Genomic DNA, 16,830 nt, shown 5'->3' with positions numbered 1-16,830 from the left:
GCAAAACAAAAATTCTTATCAATTTTGTAGGAGAAAAGTGATTGCTAATTTTAATCTGCAAGTTACTGATGATTACTGAAAAGACATTGTTTAAATTTTTTTAAACATTTATTTTAATTTTTATTTAGTGTGTGTGTGTTTCTGTGTGTAGGTGCACATGTGTCACAGTGAGCATGTAGGAGTCAAAGGACAATGAGAGCTGGCGCACTCCTTCACTCTATGGGTTCTGGGGATAAAACTCGGGTGGTCAGGCTTGGCAGGAAGCACCTCTACCCACTGAACTGTCTCCCCTGGAGATTTTATTTTTCTCTTCTGAGACAGTCTCACTCTGTAGCTCTGGCTGACCTGGAACTTGGTAGGCTGGCCTTGAACTCAGATCGCCTGCCTCTGCCTCCTAAAGGCAGGGATGAAAGGCATGCACCACCACACACAGCCAGTATCTTTCTCAACTACCTTTTGTTGTTGTTTATGAGTTCTTCCATTGTTTTATGCTTAGAAAGTCTTGTGTCTAAAGATCAAATAAATACTACTCTATTTTCACGTGATCTTTTCTTTTTCTATATTCAACTATCTTGAATTTCTTTTTCTGTGTTAATGAGCTTCTACTTTTAATTTTTTCCCCAGTTGTCTAGCTGTTCCAAAGCCTTTTACTGGCTTATCCTCCCATTTGCTACCTATCTCTGAAGCCACCTTTACTACATACTTGAAGCTTTGTCTCAAGTCATCCATTCTACTCCACTGACTTGTCAGTGTTTTCTTATCAGTCCCACACAATTCACATTACTGTGCCTTTACAATGTGGCATTAATTTCAAATGTCACTTTGAAAAGTTGATGCCCCCAAAGCTAGCTCTGTCCACAGCCCTGGCACCTTCCCTCCTCATACAATGTTCAGCACTGCCTCAAAGCCATCCAGGAAGTTAAATCCCTGGCAATGGACAGGTTAGGGCTAACGAGAAATGTAGGTTCCACAGGACACTAATATGACCTACAGCTAAAAAAGTTACAGGAATTTGGCAAGTCAAATCCTGATGTGATGTGTGATAGACTGTCCAGAGCCTGGCCGTATCAAACAGGACAAGATTAGAGCTTCAAACCTTTTTGTCAAGTACAGATTTTTAGATGCAACGGGATTTAGTTCAAAGGCACTATTTCTACATTGCAGCCTACAGCACAAATTTAGGTTCAACTAGGAATTCAAGTATGCAGGAAGCCCTGTTTCTTCAGTACCTGAACTTTCAGTTCTAGTTCTCGGATCTGGTCTTCCTTCACCTTCATGTCCATTGTGAGCTTCTTACCCTCTGCTTCTAGTTCTCTGATCCGATTCCGCAAGGTTTCAGTGCACTCTCCCCTTTTGAAAAAGATGAGAGAAAATGAAGGGATATGAAAGACTCTATAGGCTGTGTCGTTGCATCAATGTCCCCATCTGCATCCGCATCCACATCCCCGCCCCCACCCCAGTATTCTTGGGGGAATGGTTCCAAGACCCCTGTGGATACTAGGATCTGCAGAAGCTCGTTTCTCATATGAAATAGCAGTTTTGCATACAACTTAGGTAAAGTCATTTCTAAATGACTTCATAATACCTAATATAATATAAGTGCTACATAAAGTTATTCTGCATGTTTAGGGAACAATATCAAGAAGAAACAGTCTGTGGGGGCTGGAGAGATGGCTCAGTGGTTAAGAACACTGGTTGTCCTTGCAGAAGACCCAGGTTCGAATTCCAGCACCCACATGGCAGCTAACAACTGTCTGTAACTCCAATCCCAGGGGATCTGACAGCCTCTTCTGACCTCTGTGGGCATTGCACGACATGGGTGCACTTACCTACATGCAGGCAATACACACATACACATAAAATTAAAAAAAAGAAATAGTCTGTGTTCAACACAAATGTAATTTAGCTTCTCAATATTTTCTTTTGAAACAGAATTTTGGTATATAGCACAGGCTGACCACAATCTTGCAATCCTCCTATTTCAGCTTCATACTACAGGTTTACACTACCATATCTAGCTTTCAATTATTTTTGTAGTTCATTCAATCTGTAGACATCACCTTGCAGGTAGAGAGAGCTGACTGTATTGATATTGCAGGACTTATATTTTCTTATGATCTAGGGTTTGTCTAGATTTTTTAACTTTGGCTCAATATGCTCTTTCTCTCTATTCCTTAAACATTTTAACAATGACCTAAAATAACTGTTTTTATTGTGTTTGTGTTATGTAGAATTAGAAGTCAACTTCAGGTATTGTTCCTCAGGTGCCATCCACCTTACTTTTTGAGAAAGGGTCTCTCACTGGGTCCTATGGCTTACCAACTAGGCTAAGCTGGCTGGCTAGCAAACGCCAGGGGTCGATCTGTCTGTGCCTCCGCAGTACTGGGATTACGAGTGTGTACACCACACCTCACTTCTTATATGGATGCTGGAGACTGAACTCCAGGCCTCATGCTCATGCAGCAAGCACTTTATCAACTGAGTCATCCCTTCAGCCCACTAAAATAATTATTAAATGAGTGCCTCAGTAAGACAGGCACTACACTAGTTACTTTACCCATAGGACCGTCACTATAACCTAGGGTTCACAATCCCATTTTCTAAGATGAAGCTCCACAGATTATACTATTAGTTCATGATTTCCTAGCTTGAAGGTCACAGAGCTTGGGTGAGAACTGAGGTTTTCTAGATCTTCAACCCAGCACAATTTCCATCAGGCTGTAGTGAGGAACAGTGTATGCAAAGCAGAGCAAGGTAGACCTGAGCACACGCTGCCTCCAGCCAGAGAGAACGGACTTTTAAACATCCGTTTTCCCATTTTGAGGACCATGTGTTAGTAATTTCAGCTTACTTCAGTTGCTGCAGGCCTAGAGTAAACAGAACCAGACGTGAGCAGCATCAGACTTCTCAGTGTTGTATTGAGGATAAGATAAAGGGGAGGGTGGCCATGGACTATCCAGAGCTGCTAAATTCCAGAAATAGTCTGATAGAAAAAACTGATGTCCTCTGCCTTCCAAAGGAAGGCCCAGTGAGAGATTTACTGAAGAGTAAAACAGGCTCCACGTAAGTGATAGGTAAGATGAAAACAAAGAAGCTTAACTGGAAACAAAAGGGACTTAGGGCAAACAGTGAAGGCAACTCTCAGGCATGGAGACACCAAGCTGTGTGATTAACCTCCTCAGTGGACAGTTCAAAAAGAGTTAAGAATTAAGGAGCATACAGGTCCCACTTCTGCAGGCCCAAGTTCTTCCAAAAACACTCAAACTTATTCAAACAAGGTACCTTAGGTCCAAGGATGACCAAGGGCTCTGAGTCTATCTGAGTGTACATGGACCACATGGGCCCAGCCAGCTAATTGAGCCACAGGTGGGGGTCATGCTCACTTAGGAAAAAGAGTTCTCACTACTCACTGCTATTGGCTAAAAGGGTAAAATGACAACTCACCTACTTGAGATTATCCTACAAATCTCTAAAAAGACAAATAGTAAGTTACTGGTTTAATACAATAAAGGAAACTCAAGAAACAATTACAGTTGAATTATACCACATAAATATAGATTCAGATAAAACAATTCAAGTGAAATAATTTATTCTCACTCTGCATCTGCAGCCCACTAGCTGACCCCCATGTAGATGGACGCCACTCATCAGAAAAGCAAACAGAAGGTGAAGCAGAAGCAACAAAACAAACCACCATCTGCAACCCCAGTTCTAGGGGATCTGATGCCCTCTTCTGGCATCCGTGGGCATTGCACAATATGGGTGCAAGTTACACACATGCAAGCAAAACACTCATACACATAAATAAAAATAAACAAAAAACAACCACTAAAACCAAAACTAAAACCCACCCAGAAAACAAACCATCCATGTATGCATGTTGTCTGTTCAATCCTACCCAAGCATTAAATTTGCAATGTTCTTCTTAGGACAGGAAGTCAACCTTGGTTGAACACTCAGGTGGCATGGACATACCTAGATGCAGCAGCAAAGGCAACAGCTCGGGCAGCAGTGGCTTCTTCTAACTTCTTCCTTTTTTTCTCCTCCATCAGCTGCTTTTCTACAAAGCTTCGGGCTTCCTGCTCAGCTTTGAGCTTTTTCTCCAGCTGGCTGATACTCTGCTTGTCTTTCTGCTTCATTTGCACAGCATTATGTAACCTATTGTCATACAGTCTTTCAATTAGAGACACTCCTGATAAGCCCTTAAACATGGTTGCTAAGGCAGCTTTTCTTCCCTGTTGTGCAGGTAAATGGGAGGCTTGAACAACAAAGTATCAACTCCCAGTGTGCCCAGAGAAAACACACGGTTATTACTATCTAACAGTTCCTAAATACCAATAAGCCCCCTGCCTTCTATGACCCAGAATCAGCCCTGCCCTCCAATCTGTAAGGTAAGTGATCTACAGCAGGCAATCCAGAAGATGTGCTACAAAAAGCCACTAAAAGAGAAGGTGGGGAGCTGGAGAGATGATGGCTCAGCGGTTAAGAGCACTGACTGCTCTTGCAGAGGACCTGAGTCCGATTCCCAGCATCTACATGGCAGCTATAAACTGTCCTTAACTCCAGAACCAGGGGAAACCGAGGTCCTCTTCTGACCTCTGCAGCGCTGCATGACACGGGTGCACTCACATACATGAAGGCAATACACTCATACACATAAAATGAAAATAATAAAATATTTACCAAAAAAAAAAAAAAAAAGAGCCGCGCATGGTGGCGCATGCCTTTAACCCCAGCACTCGGGGGGCAGAGGCAGGCAGATCTCTGTGAGTTCAAGGCCAGCCTGGTCTACATAGTGAGTTCCAAGTCAGCTGGGGCTACAGGGAGACCCTGTCTCAAAAAGACAAAAACCAACCCCCCCCCCAAAAAAAAGAGAGAAGGTGGTGGAAGAATTAATTCTCAGCTGGGTGTGGCAGCACATATCTTTAGTCCCAATGCTCAGGAGGCAGAGGCAGGTGGATCTCTGTGAGTTCAAGGCCAGCCTGGTCTACATAGTGAGTTCCACGTCAGCTGGGGCTACAGGGGGACCCTGTCCCAAAAAAACCAAAAAAAAAAAAAAAAAGTAATTCTAATGACCCAAGGCACCTTGAAAAAATCTGAGTAAAACAAAGACCACTGATGGTACCAGTCCCATTGAAACTTAAGAGGAAGAGGTCTTTTTTTCCCCCAACTGTTGCAGTTTGTTTTTGAGGCAGAGTCTCACTCTACAGTTCAAGCTGGCCTTGAACTTTTGGCAATCCTCCTGTCTGTCTCCTGAGCACTAGGATTACAGGTGTGCACCACTACACTGACCCTTCTGAATACAGTCATGCTGCAACCTTTCCTTTTCAAACAGAAAGACTTTCTTAGGTCCAAATCCAGTCATTCAGCTGTCCATGCCAAAGTGAGGGGAACTAATCATTGGAATGTTTCCTAGAGGTCAATGCTAAGACCTCCTCGGGCACTGCACAACTCGGGTGCACTTTCCTACATTCAGGCAATACACACATACACATAAAATAAAAATAATAAATAAAATTTAAAAAACAAAACAAACAAAAAGACAGATCTCAGGCTTCATCCCCTGGTGACAGGGGAGACACCGGCTGCCCAGGGCCTAAAGAGGTGCACTTACTTGTTCTGCAGCAGTTCGTTCTCCTGCCGGAGCTGGCCCATTTCTGAACGGATCCCTCGTTCCGTGCTTGAGAGGGAGCTGATCTGACTACGGAGCTCTTGTTCCACTTGCCGGCTGGCTTGCAGGTCTGCCTTTAGCTTTTTAATGTCTTGTTCCAGCCTAGGAAAGGAAGAAAGGCAGCATTTTCATCTGGGAGAGGGCACCTTGAGGATTCAAGAGGGACCCTGGCTAAAGTCTTAAGACTGTGGGGTGGATGGCTGGAGCCTCACTGCATTGATGTCGTAATGTGCTTAGCTTTACTGCGTGACTTTACCTTAGATCTCACCTCACTGGGGCTTTTGATTTCCATTCTCAATGTTTATGACACTGGCAGGTGCCAATGGAATTTTTGAGTATCTGAACTGCATATAAAGGAGGAGAGGAAAACAGAGAAGGTGGCTAAAAACTAAAGTCGTCTTCCTACCAGTGTGATTCCCTCTGCAAGGAAAGTCTGCCCAAACAACTACCTCATGACCTACCCCACTTACTTTTTTTTGAGAGACTCTCATACGGCTATAAGACACCAGAATCTACATCCACTTCCTGAAACTGCTAGCCTCCTTGCTAAAAGGGGTGTCCACATTTTTGGTGATTATGGCAGAAGGGCTCATTAGACTCAACAGCAAGAAAGAAAACTATCTGAAAGAATGTAGGAAAACTCTGTAAGCTGAAGCCTGTCTTACTCCTCAATTCCTTACTGCCTGCTCCATCTATTTTAATATAATAATTCCATTTTAAGTGATGTGTACTAGGGACTATACATGAACAAGTTACTACAGCCTTTTACTAAAGGTCAATAGAAAAGGGAAAATCAAGTCCCTTTCTTCATAGTAGGGCTTTATAATTTCAATAGGAGTAAAAAGTAGACAAAACAATGAATAACATAAGCAAGGCTGTGATTAAAGGCACACTAGGAGGAAGCCTGGTAACAACTATTCCTTAGTGAGAACTGCTGTACCTGGCACTGTCCTACAGGTTATAGTGGTATCAAATAATTTAATCAGCAGGACCAAGGACCAATTGCAATTATTATTCTTATTTTTTTCCAGATGAAATATAGGCCAAGAAAATCTTGTACTCTAAGATCCCCCAGGCTGTAACCTCAGAGTCCATTCTCTTCCCCATTAGGCCAAGCTATAAACTACTTTATCCACAGCACAGGACAGATGTGTTATCTGTGTTCTATAGAGACTGGAAAAGCTATGCAGAGAATGAGGAAGGAATTCAGCCCTGGACAGGGCTGGACAGGGTTTAGTGAAATAGAAGGGAAGGAGGGAGCATCCCAAATACTTAGAAAATCAAAGGTAGGAACAGCCACAGATATTGGAGACATGCACTCAGTCTGGTCTCTGAGGAAGACCTATACTAGAAACAATAGAAAAGGATCAAATGGGCTCACGAACAGCAGTGCTGAAGGTCAGGCCTAGGAAGTGCAGTGAGGCTCTAAGACACTCTTTTAGTTTCTTCTTTTTTTCCCAGGTGCTGAGGACTGAACCCAGGGCTTTGCTCATGCTAAGCACACACTCTACACTGAACTACCATGTCCAGTCGCTGATAAAACTTGTGCATATCACTAATCCAGTATACCAACAGAGTCAAGATTTCTAGAGGGCAAAAGTGATCTCTCTTAGAAACTGTCAGCTTCACAGAGCAGAAACTTACACCTGTTTTTTGTTTGTTTGGTTAGTTTTTTGAGATAGGGTCTCTCTGTAGACCCAGCTGGCCTGGAACTCACTATGTAGCTCTGGCTGTCCTCAATTTAACAGAGATCTGCCCGTCTCTGCCTCCCAGGTGCTGGGATTAAAGGTGTGTGCAACCACAACCAGCCCCATACACATTTTATTAAGTAATAAGTCCCCAGGGCCTACCACAGTGATCAGTGCTTACTCAATAATGTTCCCAGCCCTCTAATAGAAAACCAAAGAACAGTTGAATTCTCCTACCTACCTTTAGGAGAACCTTTAAAAAAACCCTCAAGCCCCCCAAATTATAACCCTTGTTGGTCATGTTGCAGGTGTGGTCACCAGCACTCCTGTCCCAGACCTGCAGCACAGCCTAGAAACCTTGTGTTCCAGTAGTCCTGCAGGTCTCCAGACAGAGCTCACTCCCTAGGGAAGGGTCACAAGTCCATCACACCACACTTTCCTTGTCACCAGGGTTATTCTAGTTCACTGTACTCTCAGAACAGCTCTTAACAATTACGGATGCCATGCTGTCCCTTATTCACTTGAAGTAACCCAAGAGACATATTCGAAACAGGTCGATACTGTCAGGTTTATCCCCATTAAGAAGTCTGGTTGGAAGCACGTCGTTAAGTAATTCTTTCATGAGATGCTGATTTCACAGAGGGAAGGAACTAAGCTGTTAGTAAGAGGCAAGTTTTTCAATGAGAATACAGTTTTAGCATGGTTCGATAATGGGATTTGGCATGGGGTTCTAAACAGATCTGGTGCCACTGGTAAGGCACGTGGCCTTACAGTTTCCTCATCTGCAGCTGACCATCTCTAAAGTTCCTCCCGGTTGGTCTAGGATTTCTCAGCCTGACACACAAACTGCTGCTGATTTGCTTCTGATTAGTAACCTAAGCTACAGAAGATGCACCAGATCAAGTTCCACATCACAGTGTACCATCAGGACTGAAAGAAAAACCCTATTTAGATGCTACATGCCAATAATTCTGTAGTTATTAATTCTTTCACTTAAAAATCTTTAAAAGCCTATATTTTCCTCCTACAAACTAAGAAAAGCAATATTTACTCTGAGTGAAGTTTTAGAATTTCTTAAAAATTGCAAATGTCTAAAGAGCTAATATAGTTAAGAAACCAAAAAGTACAAACCATAATTTCTAGAGACCACAAAACAATGCTTTAAAAGACATTTTTTTTTTTTACATTTGTTTATTTTGTGCATGTGTGCATGGACACACCTGTGGAGATCAGAGGACAACTTTTCAGAGTCAGTTCTCTCTTTTGTGAGGACTGAATTCAGGTGAGCAGGCTTGACAGCAAGTGCCTTTATCTTCTGAGCCATCTTAAGGGCCCCCAACAATGTTTTCTTTTACTTTTTAAAAATTTCTATTAAGATTTTAAGTGTGTGTGTGGGGGGGGGGTGCACATGAGCAAAGGTGCCCATAGAGACCAGAAGATGGTATTGGATTCTCCTGGGGCTGGAGTTTCAGGCAGTTGTGAGCTGCCCAACATGGGTGCTGAAAACCAAACTTGAGTCCTCTGTTAAGAGTAGTATGTGCTCTTAACAGCTGAGTCATCTCTCTAGTCCCCACAATGCTCCTTTTTTAATGGTTGTATTTAAAAAATATTTTATTTACTATTATTATTTTTATTTTTGTTTTTTTTTTCGGTCTTTTTGAAGCAGGGTCTCCCTGTAGCCCCAGCTGTCCTGGAACTCACTATGTAGACCAGGCTGGCCTTGAACTCACAGAGATCCTCCTGGCTCTGCCTCCCAAGTGCTGGGATTAAAGGTGTGTGCCACCACACCCGGCATTATTTACTATTATTATTTTGTTTTTCAAGACAGGGTCTCCCTGTAGCCCTAGCTGGCCTGGACTCACTATGGAGACCAGGTTGGCCTTGATCTCACAGAGATCCTCCTGCCTCTGCCTCCCAAGTGCTGAGATTAAAGGTATGTGCTACCACGCCCGGCTATTTATTATCATTTTTATTTTATGTGCATTAAGTGTATTGCCTACATGTGTATAAGTGCACCCATGTTGTGCAATGCCCATGGTGATCAAAAGAGGACATCAGATTCCCTGAACTTGTAGTTACAGATGGTTGTTAGCTGCCATGTGGGTGCTGGGAATTGAACCCGGGTCCTCTACAAGAGCAGTCAGTGCTCTTAATCGCTGAGCCATCTCTCCAGTCCTCTTTCTTTTTTTTTAAAGACAGGGTCTCCCTGGAGCCCTAGCTGGCCTGGAACTTGCTAAGTAGATCTCTGTGAGATCCAGGCCAGCTTGGTCTACATAGCAAAGCTCCAGGCTACAAAGAGACCCTGTCTTAAAAAAAAGTGGAATTTCTATGAGAATTTTGTTAAAGACAAAGAGCAGTACTATACAAAAACAAAGCTACAGAAATATGCTCACTTTGTGAACATTCACAATTATATATATAAGGTTTTTCTTTTTTGTCTTTTTGAGACAAGGTCTCCCTGTAGCCCAGCTGGCCTGGAACTCGCTATGTAGATCAGGCTGGTCTTGAACTCACAGAGATCTGCCTGCCTCTGCCTCCTGAGTGCTAGGATTAAAGATGTGTGCCTCCACATCCAGCTTTTTTATTTTTATTTTATTCATTCATTCATTGATTCATTCATTATGTGAACAAGTGTACTGCCTGCATGTATGTGTAGTGCATTCATTCATTCATGTGAATGAGTGTATTGCCTACATGTATGTAAGTGCACCTATGTCATGCAGTGCCTGTGCAGGTCAGAAGAGGGCATCAGATCCCCTAGAACTGGAGTTACAGATGGTTGTTAGCCTCCAGGTGGGTGCTAGGATTTGAACCCAGGTTCCTTGCAAGAGCAGTCAAGTGTTCTTAACTGCTGAGCTCTCTCTCCAGTCCCATACTTAAGGTTTTATACTGCGGCATGTGTGGGCTATCTTGCAGTAAGAAACTGTCTTTGGTACTGGGGATCAAACCAGGATCCCATGCACATGAGGCAAGTGCTGTACCACTGAGCTATATTTTCAGTCCTAGAAATGGTTATTTTTAAAAATTGTTTTATTTTGAGACAGGGTTTCATTATGTAGCCCTGGCTGTCCTAGAACTCACCTTGAACTCACAGGCCTGTTTCTGCCTCCCGAGTGCTGGGATTAGAAATGGCTTATTTTCCTAACTACTATCATTAGCTTTATAAACCCTGAATTACTGCTTTCCAAACTGTTGCAGTAAACCTATAAGGTAACATTGGTATTCTCACTTAAGAAATACTGGGCTAAAAGAACACTGCCTAATGACATAAGTTAATATGTTAACTGGCAATTCTCAGTGACTTCAAAAAATTTACAAGCTGGGCACATCTATAATCCTAGCACTTCAGAGGCAAAGGCAAGAAGTTTATATACATTAAAGTCCAATCTAATGCCTGGGTGTGGTGGTGGTGGTGGTGGTGGTGCATGCCTTTAATCCCGGCACTGGGGAGGCAGAGGCAGGCAGATCTCTCTGAGTTCTGAGGCCAGCCTGGTCTACATAGCCAGCTGGAGCTACAGGGAGACCCTGTCTCAAAAAGACCAAAAAAAAAAAAAAAAAAAAAAGTCCAATCTAAGCTACACAGCAAACCCTGTCTCATAACACCCAAATCTAAATTTATGATGAATGATTTTTCATTGCCTCTTACAGAAAGCATTACTTTAACCTTGAAGGCCTACTACATATTTAAAATCTTTACTGGGGTAGGTTGTAAAATGACTTACAGTCTCTTACTGATTTAACTTACTGTGAGAATTGTATCAAGTCAATATATATAAAAAAAAGACAATTTTCTTTAATAATTCATACTGCTGTCATCTAGGCAGTCATAAACTACTTGCATTTGGTATACTTCTTATTTATGTCTTCTTTTCCATACATGTAAATACGATTCATATTGGTGAGAGGGTACCACATATACAACTTGCACATCATATGTACCTTTACCCACTCACAGAAACTTTCCATAAACAATTGCTGCATAATATTTCGCTATATGGGGCTGGTAAGACAGCTCAGTGGGTAAAGGCACTTGCCACCAGGGCTGACAACACGAGTTTGATCCTTGGAATCCACATGGAAGGGAGAGCTGACCTGCACACATTGTCCTCTGACCTGCACACACATGCCATGACATATGCATCCATCCCTACATACATGTATGATAAATAAATGAAAAAAATTTCCACAGTATGCTGTATTTACACAATCCCATTCTCTAAGTATGGCTCAATTTTTGAATTTGCTCAAAAGAAGGATGGATGCCAGGAGTTTTAAAAGAACTACGTGAATCAGTAAATTGAACTAATCAAACCAGCCAAGTGCTAGGAACATCTATTAAGCAAATAACTACTATTTGTCCTAATGGTATACTTAACACCTCAGTGCTGAAGGTCAATCCTTAGGTAAAAATGAAGATATGTAATTTATTATTGTGAAGAAGTTCTGATTAAATGATGTTAACAGGTTAAGGAAAAAAAATCTTCAAATGTATTCATGAGATATTATTAAACTGCTAATAACTGCAATCTAAATTTGAAGCAGGAGGTCAGAGAGAAAATGAAGCACAAGTAATAGTTAAACTCTTTAAACTGATTACAGTAAAGTAGTATCAAAAGAATGGAGGAAAATAATTTACCTACAAGCTTGGACTCATTCTATCAGCACTGAGTCCTGCTCTCTTATCCTACAAGAGATTCTGAAGGGATCTCCACAAGAGCTACAGTTTTATTACACTTTTTGAAATTTTTGGGGGGCTTTTTTATGTGTGTATGAGTGATTTGCCTGCATGTATGTAAGTGCACTACATGTGTGCAATGAACACAGAGAACAGAAGAGAGTATCAGAACCCCTGGAAGTGGAGTTACGATAGCTGTTAGCTGACATGTGCGTGCTGGGAACTGAACCCAGGTCTTCTACAAGAGCATCCAGTGCTCTTAACCACTGAGCCCATTTCTTTTTTTTAAATGAAAAATTTTTTTTTTCTTGAGACAGTCTCCTTGTAGCCCCAGCTGGCCGAGAACATGCTATGTAGACCAGGCTGGCCTTGATCTCACAGATATCCAACTGCCCCTGCCTCCCGAGTTCTGGGATTAAAGGCCTACACCACTGCACCTGGCATCCATATCTCTTTAAAAATAATAGTTTATTGGGGGCTGGAGAGATGGCACAGTGGTTAAGAACACTGACTGTTCTTGCAGAAGACCCAGGTTTGAATCCCAGCACTCACATGGGCTAACAACTGCCCATAACTCAGTTCCAGAGGATCTGACAGCCTCTTCTGTCCTCCACGGGCATTGCATGACATGGGTGCACTTACCTACATGCAGGCAATATACACATACACATAAAATAATAAATAAAACGTATCTAAAAAAAATAATAGTTTATTTTTATCATCTATTTCTTATCAAACTTCAGCAAAGCTTAGCCAGGAAACAAATGTACTTCCTGCCAGCTAAGCTCCTGAGGGCTGCCCTATGGAATGACACTTTGGAAAGAGCTCTCAGCAAGCTGGAGGTTGTATGTTTAATATTTTGTACATTTTCACCTGAATGAACAAGCCCAGATTCTACCTCTTACAAACCAGGTCTGGGTAATCATCTGGTCACTTTACTGATAATTTGAAAAGACTCCTCTATCTATGGAAGTTTGAGGCTATCCTCTGAATCCCAGCACACACCTAAGTCACAGGCAAAGAGGGTTGGGACCCATCTACAGCAGCACTTCCCCAGGTACCCAAGTCAGAATGCAGGGCTGACTTGGAAGCCTATTTGTTAAATTGGGGATCCCTCTTACCTACTCTAAATCTTAACCCTTTCTCTAATCTTATCTTTTCCCTAATCCTATGGAAGAATGCAAGCTATTATATAGTTTACTGATAATTATTTAACTGGCCTCAATCTCACAGCAATCTGTCTACCTCTGCCCGGAGTGCTAGGATTAAAGGCTACTGCCCCCATGCCTGGTTTATGCATATGTGTCTTATTTCTAAGAAGAATATAAGTTCTTTAAAGCACAGGACTGGAGCTGGAGAGATGGCTCAGAGGTTAAGAACACTGGTTGTTCTTGCAAAAGACCCGGGTTTGAATCCCAGCACCCACATGGCAACTAACAACTGTCCAGAACTCCAGTCCCAGGTGATCCAACAACCTCTTCTGACCTCCAAGGGCATTGCATGACACGGGTGTACTTACCTACATCCAGGCAATACGCACATACACATAAAATAATAAATAATAAATTAAAAAAAAAAAAGCACGGGACTGACCATATTATAAAATTTCCCAGCACTCAGGAGGCAGGGGCAGGTGTTTTGAGACAGGGTCTCCTTGTAGCCCCAGCTGTCCTGGAACTCACTATGTAGACCAGGCTGGCCTCGAACTTGAAAAGATCCGCCTGCCTCTGTCTCCCAAGTGCTGGGATTAAAGGCATGCGCCACCACGCCCGGCTTAGAGACCGTATTTTTAGTTTTGCCCAATCCTTACACATCATGCCAGGAATCCTCACACTGTGTCCCTCTCCTCAGTGTGCAGAATAGAACAGAGCCAGCCAGTGCTATGACAGAAGGCTCTGGGAGCAACCTGCCCACAGCAGGTGACCAGATTTTAAATTTGGTTGAAGGAGACAGAGTAAATGCCTCTGTGCTTATGAAGAAAGCAGGTGTACAAGAGAACAGCGAAGGAACAACACCATGGGGTTGGTATCTAGTTCCATCAGGAGTCCCCTGTGTATGTTAATCATAGAAGACAGGACTTGTTAGGGACCACCCAGCTGAAAGCTGAGCTGATTAAGTCAAGTCTCTGTCCCCGGAAGAAATACTGATAATTCTCTGTACCAACTTCCCCTCCTTTCCCTTCTGGGTCACCTACACTGTCAGGATAAGCAGCAAGCATCATTTAGAGCAAACTGTATGCTGTGTACATAGAGAATACCTCACCTTATATGAGGCCCACACTGAACTGAAGCTATTCTAGAAGATAGATTATTTTTATATCTATACATATATATACATATATATATATTTTAATGTAAGTGTATTGCCTGAATGTATGTGAGTACACCCATGTCGTGCAATGCAGTAGAGGTCAGAAGAGGGCTTCAGATTCCCCTGGAACTGGAGTTAAGGACGGTTCGTAGCTGCCGTGTGGGTGCTGGGAATTGAACCCCAGTCCTCTGCAAGAGCAGTCGGTGCTCTTAACCGTGAGCCATCTCTTCAGCCCCCAGTATATTTTATAAACTAGTTTGCCAAACACTAAAATGAGGTGAGCCTCATGCCTCATCGTAGTGACAACTGCTTATCAGACACAAGGGTCCAAAAATACACCACAGTCTGATAATCTGATTATGAGGTACAATCATATTACAAAGAACCTTATATCTCTGCTTCATAGTCTGTCAAACACATGAATTTTCCTTAAATAATATGGAGACAGAGAAAGTATTCTGGAGTCTTTCAGATAATTGGTCATTTAGGGAAAGATGGTACTGACTTTTTAAGTTTAACATCTTAAAGGAATGTAAATAGATTCGATAGTTTGTATCAAAAATGCTTAAAATGGGCTGGCAAGATGGCTCAGTGAATAAAGTTGCTTGCCACCAACCCTGAGGACTTGAGTTTGATTCCTGGAACAGACATAATGAAAGGAGAGAACCAACTTCCCCAACTTGTACTCTGACCTAGACAGACAGACACTAAATTAAAAAAAATCTTTAAAATGCTTTAGCTGTTGATGCAGCAATTAGAGGTGCACATAGAGTAATATAAAAGCATACTTGTGATAAGGAAAAAAAAAACAGAAGCACTTGTGTATTTAGCAAAAGACTGGATAAACTGTATATTAATGTATTTGATTACCATTAAAAATAAAAATCACTGAGACTGAAGAAATGGCTCAGTGGATTTTTTTTAAAAAAGCACTTACTGCTCTTCCAGAGGGGTGGACCCTAGCACCCACATCAGGCAGCTCACAACTACCTGTAACTCCAGCTCTGTGGGATGCAATGACCTCTTCTGGCCTCCATGCACCTGCACACATGCAGCAGACACACAATACACATAAATAATAAATCTCAAAAACAAAAAATCAAATCACTAAAAAACTCTTTTCAAAGACTATTCAAAGTCGGGTGTGGTGGCACAGTCTTTTAATCCCAGCACTCAGAAGGTAGAGGCAGGTGGATCTCTGTGAGTTCAAGGCCAGCCTGGTCTACATAGTGAGTTCCAGGACAGCTGGGGCTACAGAGAGACCCTGTTTCAGAAAGTCAAAAAAAAAAAAAAAAAAAAGTACATATATTCATATGTATGAGAAAACTGCTGAGATGACTTATAATCAGTGGTTATTTCTTCACCAAAATTGGACAAAAGAAATACACGTAACATTTTTAACACTTTATAACTGGGGCAAAAAAGTCATTTTAAGATAGGAAATTATTAGTTTGCATTCCAGAGCTGGTCACTGTTCCATTACTTAGATCTGCCTAGGTTCCCAGACCTAGTTCAGAATAACTTCAAGACATTAGAAAAAACCAGCTATTACTTTATAATCTTTTTAGGTTGCTCCAAAGAAAAGGAACTTACCTTTCTTTTTAAAAAAAATTATGTTATTTTCATTTTATGTATATGAGTGTATTGCCTGTATGTACGTTAAGTGCACTCGTAGTGCATGGAGGTCAGAAGAGTGGGACTGGAGTTAAGGATGGTTGTTAGCCCATGTGGGTGCTGGGAACTGAACCCCAGTCCTCTGCAAGAGCAGCCAGTGCTCTTAACCACTGAGTCATCTCTCCAGTCCCAAAACTTACTGTTCTGAAATAGAAAATACCACTGTTCCTAAAATATATACAACCACTTATTATTTATCAGTTCCTATCAAAACCACTAACTTTTCTAAATCTAGATTTGAGAACAGCTTCTCCTCCATTCTGGCTCTCTACAGAATGCTCTCTTGGTTGTGTCTGACAATGCAGCTAGCACACAGTCACTGTCCAACACTAAGCTCTACTGCACGTATCACAAAGGCACTGTTGAGGGTCCAGTGGATCCTCAAGCAGCATACCTTGGTTGAAAGCTCTCTTAGGCGTGTGGACAGTATGGGCTGATCTGTGACTCTGAGGAGGTACTGTCACCAATCACATGTTTGTTTGCTTTCTAGCTAAACAAACCGAAGGAGTAGAGAATGAAACAGGGCTCCATCAAGATAAGGCAGAGTAGTTTGCATGATTTACTAGCTCCTCCCTTACAGAAAAGCTGAAAGCCCTTGCTATCTGAGAGTCTTGTTTTGATTGGTGGGACCAGGGGCTAGGAGAGAACAAAACAAGCATAATAAGAAAGATCAGGAGCACAGGCAGCAAACATGAGCCCAATGTGGCTCACTAGTGTTTTGTTTAGCCCTTCCCTACCATGATGTGGAAAAAAAAAAAAAAACCTGTTCACAAACAGGTATCTAGTTTTGGCATCTCCTCAAAACATAAACT

At 42.0% G+C, this 16,830-nt stretch overlaps 1 protein-coding gene across 1 annotated transcript in view; it reads right to left on the bottom strand.

Moving 5' to 3' along the window:
• The window catches only part of Maco1 (macoilin 1), an 81,349-nt gene that overhangs the window by 8,134 nt on the left and 56,385 nt on the right, over positions 1–16,830 (bottom strand). The window contains exons 7-9 of the mRNA XM_008822299.2: positions 5,615–5,773; positions 3,976–4,158; positions 1,230–1,350 (exon numbers count right to left, since the gene is read on the bottom strand). Coding sequence (XP_008820521.1) covers positions 1,230–1,350; positions 3,976–4,158; positions 5,615–5,773 — 463 coding nt within the window. The remainder of the gene's footprint in view (positions 1–1,229; positions 1,351–3,975; positions 4,159–5,614; positions 5,774–16,830) is intronic.

Source organism: Nannospalax galili, unplaced genomic scaffold, assembly GCF_000622305.1.
Source record: "Nannospalax galili isolate Female #2095 unplaced genomic scaffold, S.galili_v1.0 scaffold1428, whole genome shotgun sequence".
Taxonomy (NCBI): Eukaryota; Metazoa; Chordata; class Mammalia; order Rodentia; family Spalacidae; genus Nannospalax; species Nannospalax galili.
The sequence above is the reverse complement of the archived record's forward strand: the minus strand, read 5'-3'. Positions and strand labels throughout refer to the sequence as shown.